General features: G+C 42.5%; 1 protein-coding gene across 1 annotated transcript in view; it reads right to left on the minus strand.

Annotated features, from left to right (window-relative positions):
• Nucleotides 1-10,402: 10,402 nt before the first annotated feature.
• Nucleotides 10,403-12,285, minus strand: part of LOC125950847 (uncharacterized) — a 22,312-nt gene continuing 20,429 nt past the window's right edge. The window contains exon 3 of the mRNA XM_049679191.1: nt 10,403-11,875. Within this exon, the coding sequence (XP_049535148.1) occupies nt 11,713-11,875 (163 nt within the window). The 3' untranslated portion in view covers nt 10,403-11,712. The remainder of the gene's footprint in view (nt 11,876-12,285) is intronic.

A 12,285-nucleotide genomic window follows, 5' to 3' on the forward strand; every position in this document is an offset into this window, starting at 1 on the left:
GAATAGTTTGAACGTAGCGTTCGATCGGTTGCGAGAGATTGTACCGACGCTCGGGCCCGATCACAAGCTGTCCAAGTTCGAGACGCTGCAGATGGCCCAGACCTATATCAGTGCGCTGAGTGATCTGCTCGAGCGGGGTGCCGATGCTACTACCTACAGCCTGTTCGACAGTCTGGCCGACTCGAGGACGAGCGATACGAACAACAATAACCATAATAGCAGCAGTAACAGCAATAGCAACAGCAACGGTGATCGGTTTACTGACAGCTCCTGCAGTCTGCTACTGAGAGAGTCGCCCGATTCGTTGGATAATGGATTTCTTGACTTGGCATATCTGTGAGTCTTGGTGGCAGTGCTTATCCACCCAGTGATAATACTCGAACCGAGAGCGTGTAGGGCCTTACACTAAGATAATGTTAGCTAGGTTAAGCATGTTCTTTAGTCTTAAGCGTTTGTTTTTGCTAATGTTAATGAAGATATTATTTGTAAAATGTATTTAAAATAAAAATGCTTACGGAAAGCTACAAACAGCAATGGTCTTGTGAGTTGATTAGTCGTGTTATGAATTCACATTTCGTCCTTTTATGTAGTGGCTCATCAGTTTATAGAAATTTTAATTCATTTGACACATACAGATGATTTCTTTTCTTCTCAATTTTCTAAATGTCAATAACGCATTTTTCTCACCCTTCTGGTAGACCAACACTAGCGTCTTCATCTCCCTTTTCTCCTTACACATTTTTCTACTTCCACCTAAACGGTTGAAAACACCTTGACGAACAAAGTTTAATGACCCCGAAGCGTTGGTTTTGAGTTTGCCTACCAACTTCATCCAATAAAGTTTGCTGCTCGGCTGGTGCTGAACTGTTTTTGCGTCATTCAGGAAACTCCTTTTTCGTTTTGTTAGACCTCCTCAGCTGAAGTGTTTAAACTAATTTAGTTAGTTAAAGACAGTTTTCGTTTGCTGGAGGCTTGCAGTTTTCTCTATAACATAAACTTTACCAGCTACTGATGTTTGCACATATTTCTGTACAAAATATGTACACACATTTGAATTTTTGTTTATGTAGAGGTACAAAAAACAAGATAAAGATAGAATGGCATGCAGTGAGACGACATTGCTACAATACCGTAAAACATAATACATACATTAAAATTGCACATTAATTACAATAAAACAGCACATTGGAACTTCAATGTCAAAAGAAATGTCGAAATATGAAAATTATGCATTAAGAAGTATCTTCAGTTACTCTATTATATAGTTATTGGTTTCAATAATTGATAAAATGACAGATTTTGAATATTCTTACATGTCATGATTGTAGCGAAACTAAATGAATCGATGGTCGAGCGAGATGTAGCTGTTACCCGTTTGCTTCTATATTTTCGACTGATTTCTCCACCTTCTAATTTAACCTAATATTTACCAATACACTCTTACCTAGCTGAATCCTATCGATTTATTCCTCCTATTTCAATTCTTAACAATGGTTTTTATACCAAATCATAAAAGATTACTTTAATTTCACTCTACAAAACCTCAACCTTAATCACTCTACAAACCACCAGCTCATTTCATATGAATCCGGAAAATAGTAACAGTATGCTGATTTTTATATTAAAACCATTGTATGAATGTTAAACATAACAAGAACACCACTGTAGAAGAGCAGAAACCATAACGGGATATTTATCAGGTTCAGTTGTTAATCTGGTTATTGCTTGGAAACTGGGAAGCTTTAATCTCACCGGCAGTCATAATGTCCGCGTGCTCAGGATGTACGTTGATCGAAACCCGATCGAAAATGACCCTTTGGCCTTGGCTGCCGATGATGCAAAACTTCCGGTAGAGCTCGCAATGCTACAACAGCAACAGCATAAATAAAAGTTAAAATACTATTACAATGTTGCCGGGCGGATTGTGTCGTTCAATTTTTAATGCTCAGGACAAAGACCATCGTCCAGCACTATTGCACAACTGACACGCCCGATATGAACGCGATGATATAGAGCACCAAGCATATGATCGCAATATGAACTGCACCGATAGCGCACGCACATTGCACAAGTGCTAGCCGCTGGTAGTGCGGCGGACTTGCGGACCATGTCATAATTGAAAAATGCTCCCACTTCCGCCCTTGAACCCGACCCGATAGCAACAGCTTCAGCGATGCTTCAGTTTTCAATCAGACCGCTTCCGGAAGATACGCGCCGAAAACTCGCACCTCACGCCCCTCAGAATTCCAGCATTCCAGATTGCCGAAAGGGAACGGAATGTTCCACATTCATGTGGTCACTAGCGAACCGGAGAGCCCGATTCCCACCCGAGGCTTTTTCCCTGGCCCGGGACTGGTTCCGGATATTGATTCTGCCCAGTCCGGACGGCCCCCATTTTTCGGGTTGCTGGCGAACGGCTAGCTGGAAACATATAAATTTAGTTTTTCGTCGCTCACTCCGGTGTTCATGAAGCGGGGGGGATGTACGACCGCCACCATCCACCAGCTTTAAGCGTTGTGTGCTGATGATGGGAACCGGTGGCTCTCCATCTTGTGCCATACTTTTCGGAAGTTGTCGGGAACGGAAGTCAGTTTTGGTTGCTGTGGCTGTTGTTGCTGCTGTGTATGAAGTCCGCACAGTGCTCCACATTGCTTCGCGTAACGCCGCGTCAAACGCCGTCGGCACCCAGCCGCTTGATACCGGGAACCGCCTGAAGCGCTTGAAATGCGAAGAATTCCAATAACACTTTCGGGGGGCGGGAAAAGAGGTTTTTGAACCGCGCTGTTCGGACTCGAACGAACTGAACTGTGGGATTTGAACATTTTTCACATTTTGCTACTCTGTCGACGAAGGGGAGGGCTGTGCGAAAATTGGTCGTTGCTGGCCACCAAACAGGGTGGCGCCCGTTTGCGCAAAGATTCCTAGTTTCGCATCTTTTCCGGACATTTTCCTTCTTTCCAGTTGTTTTTGGTTGTTGCCGATGAACAGTTGAAGGAATTGTTCTAATGAATCGGTTAAAGATGTTGGTTCGTTAAACGACAAGTGCTGAATTTTGATAAACAGTTTTTCAAATTTCCATTGAATGATAGATAATTTTTGAACATGAGACATAAACAATGAAATAAAACTTCACAACAATGAGATAAAAATAGATAAAGTGCGCATAGAGTTCAATAGTTCTGTTCACGTCTGTAGTTTTGTCACTTTTGCATCGATTGATCCCATTTTCTGTGTACAATATTCAACCACCTCTTCCCAACTGTACTGTTATTCATGATTCGATTTGTATGTAGTAATAAATAATATGACCATCTTAATGCAGCACTATGTAAATTATTGTTTCTAGAAGGAACTAATACTTTCTTATTTGCAACAACCGACGTTATAAACATACGGCTCGCCCGTCATTATGTTCGCTAGTATATAACGAACAAATAAATTTACGCTCCTTGATATTTTTGGGATCTGGATACATATTGTACCACATCAAATATTTTCCTCTTAATCAGATCGTTTGTTGGTAGCATGCAGGGATCAAAAACGTATCTTCGGCTAAGCGTACCTTCACTAATAACCATACCGAGTTTTCGAGCCCAAAAGCTCAAATGAAATGCGTTGAGTAGCCAATCATCCCTAGATTGGATAACAACATATATGGTTTGAAGTGTTATTACCGGGATTTAATGAATCAAATGAACTGTTTATTGTCAAAGGTCTAACCATTTCGATTTCCACAATGCCGCTTAATTGTGAAAATCGAAAATGGCTTCACTTACACTAATTAACAAGCGTCATCCACGAGTAGTTGGCGTAAACACATTCAAATCGTCAACAATTCTTGGATCCATTTGCGTATCGCACAACATGAAATTCGATCGAAAGCCTGTTTTGCCAACGAATCGGCTTATCGCAGGCTCGTGTGCTTCGAGTATCTTAGTAACAGGGAGAAGCGGTTGCTTTGGCTTTCAATCATTTTCCGGACAGGCAACTGACTACGACAAGAGAAGGAAGATGCTAAAGATGGCAAGTGCATGCAACAGCCTCTCTATCTCCATACGCTGTCAATGCGTTTCGATGATTCGTCGGGATCCATACTTACGCGTGTTGGAAGACGCAAAGACGACGGAAACGCTACCGGGAGCTAATGCCACGAGCGACGAGGCAACGAGTGATTTTTGTTGTGATTCCAGCATGCCAATCGGATTGAAGCTATTGGATGGGATTATGCCCTTCTCTTTGTCTCTCTCTCTCTCTCTCTCTCTCTCTCTCTCTCTCTCTCTTATCTCTCTACTTGGACTATGCCAACAACGGTTCCAAGTAGCGTACACCGGAGTCAGTCAATATTTTCCGAACCGCTTTCCCATCATCCAATTGCGTACCGCCTGCGAGCCTCACAATAGGGCTTGACCGTATAATGTGAATGGTACTCCTGCTATCAGACTGGGACAAGAAGTCCTGCGGGAAGAGTGTACCCCCGCCCATCGCTGTTAGCCGGTATGTAAGAGATGTTTGCGATGCTCTCGATGTCTGCGTCCCACGCAAGTAGCTTTAGTGCGCGAGGCACGACAATGCTCGACAAATATCAAATGTATCATCCCACAATCTCGATCACGCCTCCCATTCCCATTCCTGTTTTATTCGCCGGTTTTTCTTAGCCACCTTCTTGATTTGTGTTCAATCTATTGTAATACGCCAATATCTCATCTGATTTGGTGTCGTATGTGCACTTGTTGAACAGAATGGCACCGGTATGCCAACTGCTGTGCCACTGCGGTGTGCATCCTGTGGTGACATCATGCTGTTCCACTCCGGATTGCTTGGTTGATGGTAAACCAACCTACACCCCACGGCAACATGGCACGGTAGCACCATACAAGATTACATTTCAATTTTGCGACGGATGTCACTGTTAAAGAAATATGCGTCACTGAAAAACTCGCTAGTATATCTTTTCTCTCTTGTATGTTTTACGTGAAACTCGCCACGGATGCATCTGAGGGTGACAACATTCACACCCCTTGGTATCAATTGCGTGTATCTATTTTTAAACACAGCCCACGATTACATCCTCCGGCATTCCATACCAGCAGTCGATGTATCGAAAGTCAATTAAAATGCTCGATGACTTCAAAGAAGAGTGATGTAAGAACCAATCTAGATGCCACCGTGGGTCGTAAAACGTTGTGAAAGGCAAACAGTGTCTACGAAGGAGCATGTGTTTTGATAAATGCTCTGGTTTCGAATAACCATTCGAATTCAAATGAACGATGTTTTCCATTTCGACATAAATCGAGGAAATATCTATGGTTGGTTCAAAATGGAAGACCATTTACTGCGTTCGAGTTTAGTAAATTTTGGTGTTAAAATTTATAAAAAAACAAAGTTTGAAGAAAGTAAGGCTTTCTCTATAGGAAGTAAAAAAGCAGAAAAAACGTCATTTTCAAAATATCTATTTTTTCATGTTCAGGTTCTTAATTCTTCTAAATTGTGTTTTCTTCTATAAAACTCTCCTTCAAAGTTACATGAATCGACAACCGATGCATTGTCTAATAGGTCGGTCGCAATATCAGAAATAGATCATCAATTCCTGCATAATTCTCTAACCGTTTGGCAAACGCTGATTATTTAAAAAATGCTACCTTTTCAAACATCCTTCCTTGTGTATGTTAATTAAATCTTTAAAAGATATTAAAATACTGTTTACATTTCGGCATTAACTTGATCGGCACTTGCCCGCTACCCATCAATTTTGCCTAGAACAGTTTAAATTCAGACATTCCGTGATGGCAGCTGTAGTATGTCCGAATTACTGGAAAGAATTACAAAAGCGTTTTTCGACTCACCGCAACTTATTCCAATCGTTTTATCAGAAGAGCATTGCTGCGAAAATAGAGTATCTCACCGAAAATTGATTGTCATTCTTCAAACATTTTTGATACATAAAATACCAATAATTATTGGAAAAATACCAGGATTCTCTCAAATGTCGTCATTCAAGTGTAACTTCATTTATAAAGGTTTTTGTTTCTGTTCTGACGGACAATTTAAGTTTAAATGTGTGTTCCCTAATAGAAATAATGGCACAATGCCAAGTGTTATCGATTACTTAATTAGTTAATTACTTATAATTCAAAACTACTCTTTAAATAACTACCTTAGGACTTAAGTAGGTTAAAAAAGAATAAACGTGGAATTTATACTGGATAAAAATTCCTAATAAATTGAATGATACTGAAGTGAACTGTATTTTTCTTTGAGTTTTCAAAAGAATAAACTCATTGTTTTGAACTTAAATGATAAACCAAAATTTTTATTCCATTTTAGGCAGCAATAAGGTAAGACACTGTACTTATAACATAAGTCATTGAACTTGGAGCCTGTTATTCGATCGCGAACCAAACCACGATCCACCAATCCTTGGATGGTCAATTGCTTTCATATAGATCGCTGCTCCTAAACCGCCTTTCCTTCACGAAGCAACTCTAACTTCCCATTGTGTAGCCGAAATGCAAATTACATTTAATTTGTGTCGGGACCTGTTTCGGGACCCCGCTCTAATTGCCACGATGCCCGGAGCGGCGGAACGTTAGCTTCTATTGTGCTACTAGTGCGCAAATTGCATCCGAAACCGCACGGTTTGTTCCGGTTCTAACAAAAGAGAGCGCCAATCGAGCGCAGCATAATGATAGCTGCGGCCGAGGCTGCCTTACAAAAGCACCCGTCAGGTCATCTTCATTCCGCCAAAAAAGGGCAACGTACTGAGTTATGCAACTTCACATCGACCGTTGCCGTTCATTGCGCGGGAATCGAACCTTCGAACGTCGCTGGTCGGTCGAGATGAAGATTATTTCCCATACATTTTTCCAATACATTGTGATTAAAATTTCTCACAATCTGGCGCAATTTCCGTTTGGTATTGTGTTGTGTTTGAGGTAACATTTCGCATTTTTCTGGTTTTTCTGGCTTCGAACGATGTCATCGTCCTTCGGGGAAGAGTGTTTTCTGTCGTTTTTCTTATGAACAGGAGCTTCCTGGGGAGTGCTCGGGATAGGAATCCTGTCACCTGCGGTTGCTGACGTCAACCATATGGAGCAATTGGATATTTTGCGGAAACCCCTTAATTTACTTTCAGTGCCACGATGGCAATGGCCATTTTTCCAGCTGTTATTTGTTTGCCCGATAATTATTCCACTTTTTATTTGATATTGAAACTCATGTTTTCGTTGACCCATGAACATAATAACTTCTAAAATAACGATTAGTTGAAAATAAAAACAAAACGAGCAATGATTGTGAACATGTTTGGAAGCAGCGCAATAAAAGGATATCACAGAGTATATTGTTGTGCAATGTTTGAATTATGATTCGATTCAAGCGCAATCCATCACCGTAAGTGACTGGTCTAGGCTCATGAAAGTCGATACTCAGCAGGGTGTTCCGCGCCCGTATTCCTTTTAAGCCTTCATCAGTTTCGGGATGGTTGTTTTGGTTCGTGTGCCACCATCCGTCGATTGACAGCAGCGATCCACGTGAAATCGGATTCCACCAATCAAACAGCCACCATTGCTATTGCTATGAATTGCGCCCGGCTAGCTACGACGATGTAAACAGCCGCTTAGCAAGAACATGCCGTCAAACAATGCCACACTAAATAAGACGATTGACATTGACATGTGATTGAGTTAATTGCAATTTGTGCCAGATTTATTAGATAACTCGCATTCGCGAATAACGTGCTGCCCGTTTAGGCAAAGCGAAGTGTCACGTCAATCGATTCAACGCGTTGGGCTTGTAAATTGTGACATCTTTCGGGGGCTACGAGAAGATAATGAAATAATTGTTGCTCGCGAACAAAATTAATTTTGTGTATCAGTACACACTGATCTTCCCACTGGCAATGTGATTTATCTTTTTCTTTCAAGCCAGTACTTTCCTCATACCACAACAGCTGAATTATATCGGAGAGGATCATGCAGAAAAAAATTAGTGCAGAAGTGCAGAAAAGATTAGTGGAATAGTAATACTGAGGTTGGCCTGAGCATTCTAATCCACTCAAGAATCATGCCAAGTAGCACGAAAGATGAACTATATAAGTCCTATATAACATATATAGAGCCAACACTCATATACAGTTCCGAGTGTCATTGTCTTAAAATGATTCTTAGCCCCATATGTGAGAAGGTGCGATGAAGATGATGCGTAGCTATACTTTTTGTAACCCTTAAAGCCTTCTTAGCCCTGGTAGCCGGTGGCAAGCGAGACACAGTAATTCAGAGATTGAATCTGAATGGATTGAACTGATGAACTGATGAAGACATAGCGCCTCAATCGCGAACTGTGGGAAGTTCTTCTTCTAGACGTGAAGATCGCTGGACAATCAAAGCGTCGGAGCGAGTAAATAAGTGAAACAAAAATGCATTATGTTTTGGTTTCAGCTCCATTTTTAGAAAGCATTTGATAGAAGTGTTCTTATTGGCACATTTCTTTGTTTAATGAAGCCTGAAATGCGTTTAGCCTGAAGAAGATAAAGGATTCGACAATTTTCAACAGGCAATGCGTCCCTTAGAATGTCCTAGACACCACTTAGAACTCCTAAGTTGATAGTTAGTTTTGTGTAATGCTCACCCCATTATACACATCATACTTACCGTTTATGCTAAAACAAAAGCAATAAATGTTTCTTTCGTGTTCGATGGATAATACCAAGCAAGTGTTTCGTATCGGTAAAAGTGGAACAAAATAAATTATTTCCAATTCGCTCTAGTTCTTCTTCTTCTTCTTCGCCTTCTTCTTCTCTTCACAAAAACAACGAAAACCATTCATCAATCGATCCGCACATAATGCTCATATACGTGTGACGACTCTATTAACTTTGCATTGGTTGGTTTGTATAGTATTTTATTTTGTTTGTGTTTTTTTTTTGGTTTCCTCAACATCCGCCACACTTTACAGTACAATTGTTTTTGTTGTGTATCTTTTTTCTTTATGTATATATTAATTTTATTTATACTCCTGTTTACTCCCTAACAAATGTCCGTACGCCTTGGTGCCCATCCAGGCCGCTCCCCCTCCTCATATTTGGTTGGGCATAAAATTGGAACCGAAAAAACATCTCCTTTATCAGTACACTCGATACAGTTGTCCCTGGTGATCTCTAAGCCGCGCCCGGGTTTGTGACGGGGTTAACGTAATACGATAAGGTCTCGCTGAGGACTGCTGAGGGCGCGATAGTGGTAAGTTCGGTAACATAGACACTAGTAGTAGTAGCGTGGCTCGTGGAAAGTACGAGTAGATACAAAAAACCGTTCGCCCATCGCCGCGGGTATTGTGGAGGACGATTTAAAAAAAAGGGACTCTCGAGAACCGCCGCGCAGACCACCCGGAGAAGGGGCATTCCGGTTAACGCCGGTGACCAGTGGCCAGATCTGCACACCACACCGTTAACCGTACCGCTGCAGCACCGTACCGGACGCACCGTGGATGGTGAGTTTTGTGTGTCGTTTAAAAGGCTGGGAAACGGTTCACAACCCCCGGTGCATCCGGTGCCGGGTGCCAAGATTGGTTGTTAGATTGGCCGCTAGAGCCGCAAAGCACGCACGGTATGCCAAAAACACTCCCTGTCCACCCACGTGAGGAGAGTCCAACAGGCACACACCCACTTACGGTCACATTCCGGCGAAGCGAAAGCCGTGCCCCCGGGAGCGTTCGAGTGGATTCCAGAGGATCCCTTTTTCAGCGCGTCTATGTCCTACGTGTGTCGTGTAACTGGAGCGACTTTTCAAGCAGTTTGCTGTACATGCTGTTCTAGTTCTGTTTGTTCTGTTCTGTAGTTTGCTGCACAAAGAACCATCTGGGAACCTTGTGCGTGTGCGTTCTCGTGTGCTTCTGTGTGTGAAGGGAAGCAGTGCGGCTACATCGAGTAGCAGGCAGGAGGAGGTGTGCTGATGGGGAATGTCAAACAAGAATCAGAAGTATCACTGGGTCAGCGATGCGCCCGAAAGCTCACCGGGTACGGCTGGGCACCTTTAAGCTTTAAGGCCCATTGCTGTCAAAAGTAATGGAGTGCGAAGTGTAGTAGAAAATGCTTTTATGTTCTGATGATTTAAAAGGGAATCTAAAGCTGATGCGAAAAATCAATCTTTAGTAAGTTGAATTCAATGGGTGCAGATTTCAAACAAAAACACTATATGTGGACTAAAGTGCAACAAGAACTACAACGGAACGAACATTCGCACAAATTTGCATTGGCACAGGGGATCGAAGTAGCCAAGGAACCTTCTAGTTAGATCAAATCTTCTTTGGGTAAATATGAAATAATTGGCATCCGGTTGCTTCGATCCTTTCTCATCCGTATGTTCCGCTGTATGTTCTTTACTTTATGTTACAGTAAATTTCCTTTTAATGAAAAAAAAACAAAAACCTGAAACATGGAATATAATACACACCAAAGAGAACACTAGGCCTCTTTCCTCCATCCCCACCACTCACTCTCGAGCTGCCTCACGAAGGAGTCCCAAATTGCCCTTCTCTTTTTCTTCCTCTCTCGCTCTCTCTCTCTCTCTCTCTCTCTCTCTCTTGCGCTGGATTCGAGATCCGCAGCAGTTGGGTTACTTAAAAACTACAACTTTGTTTAAGAAATACAGCGATAAGTGTTGCAGCTTGCGCTTGCTAATAGCGTCCTATACTTCCTCGTTAATAAGTGGGATAAACTCTTGCTGTGATAATGTCTGCTCTGCTCCCTCCCTTAGATCCGTGCACCAGTCTCACCCATCACCAGGTCTCCATCGAAAGGAAGAAGATTAGAATTGTGGGGCGCCACACAAGGGGATGGGCGGCATACCCTAGCGGGGGATATGGGCCGGGGGAAAAAAACGTAAAGCGTTACAACAGTTGAACCAGTTGCGCCTAGTAGTAGTGGCCACACTTCTTCATCTTTTTCTTGTTTTTCTCCATCGAAAGCCGCTCCCCTTAACATCCAAGGACCGTTCCAAAGCCACGAGCCATCCGCCACAATGTGAGAAGGTGTGTGTGTGTGTGTGTGCGTGTGTATGTGGGTGGTTTTGAGAGTATGGTACGTCATGGTCATGCACTAGATGTGTTGGATGCATTCATATTATGTGTGTAAATATACGGCATACGGGTAAGAAGTGTCCATTGGTTTCTGGCTTGTTGTTGTTGTTTTTTTTTCTTTGTTAATAATTTGTTCATTATATAAAAATCTCTTAATTCACCATTCAGAGCAGCTAGGTCCAGTAATTGTTTGTCTGTTTGTTTGTTTGTTTGCATCTTTTTTTGTTTCTTTTTTTGGGGCTTTTGTTCCTTCTTTGACCGCAAACAACGTTCCTGCGAACGGTCGAGCATTGGCACAGCAACAGGCGCCCTTCAGGCCGTTTGGCCGCTGGAAAAAGGGGGGGGCGGAGGGCGGTTCGTGTTACATTTTCTTGCCGCTTGGTTTTTACATAGTTTACAATCGTGTGCGTGGTCCTGATTTTCGTATCCATTTAGTCATTTATTCGTAGTGGCGCCCGTAGAGTAGGGGCGAGGTTAAAGAGGGACCATGAAGTGGTATGGAAATTGGAAAATGGGAAAACGGAATAGTGTGTGTGTATATTGGAAAGGTAAACGCCACGATAGGGTATCATGACCGGTAATTAAAAAGATAAAACTCAATTAACCGAGATAAAGAAAGGACAGTTTACTGATGAAACTCCTTCATCCCCACTTCTGGAAAAGACCCATCCGTTGACAGCGACAGTTGGAGCCCCACAGGTTGCACCGGCAGGAGCTTTTGTGGCAGCAATCGTTCAGCCGATGGTCACAGTTACCCCCACGCGGGATACATCCCCTCCGGTAGACCTGGATGAGCGATGATCGTCTGGAAGGAGAGGGGAAAAAAAGCAGAAAGACAGCCATTGGATGCAGTGCGTGTGATCACGTTCGGAACTGTAGACGATGATAATTGAATTTCTGAAGATGAAGCTGAATCATCCCCCCATTGACCGCCTGATATCCCGTTAAACCAACAAGGACACACAAACACTAACGCGATATCTTAATTTGAAACATCATCCCTTTCGACACACACCGTTCTGACTACATCCTTTTGTTATTGGAAAGAAATAATATCACACCCCAAGCTGTCATCGCTTTCAACAACAGTCACGTCACTTTTCCTAATCTCCATTATACCCGATAAGAACGGACGAGCCACAACAGCACTATGACGAGGCGATCATCGAAAAAAATAAGAGGAAAGAAACCGAACCGAAATCACCGAGTCGACGA

Source organism: Anopheles darlingi, chromosome 2 (assembly GCF_943734745.1).
Source record: "Anopheles darlingi chromosome 2, idAnoDarlMG_H_01, whole genome shotgun sequence".
In the NCBI taxonomy this organism is placed as follows: Eukaryota; Metazoa; Arthropoda; class Insecta; order Diptera; family Culicidae; genus Anopheles; species Anopheles darlingi.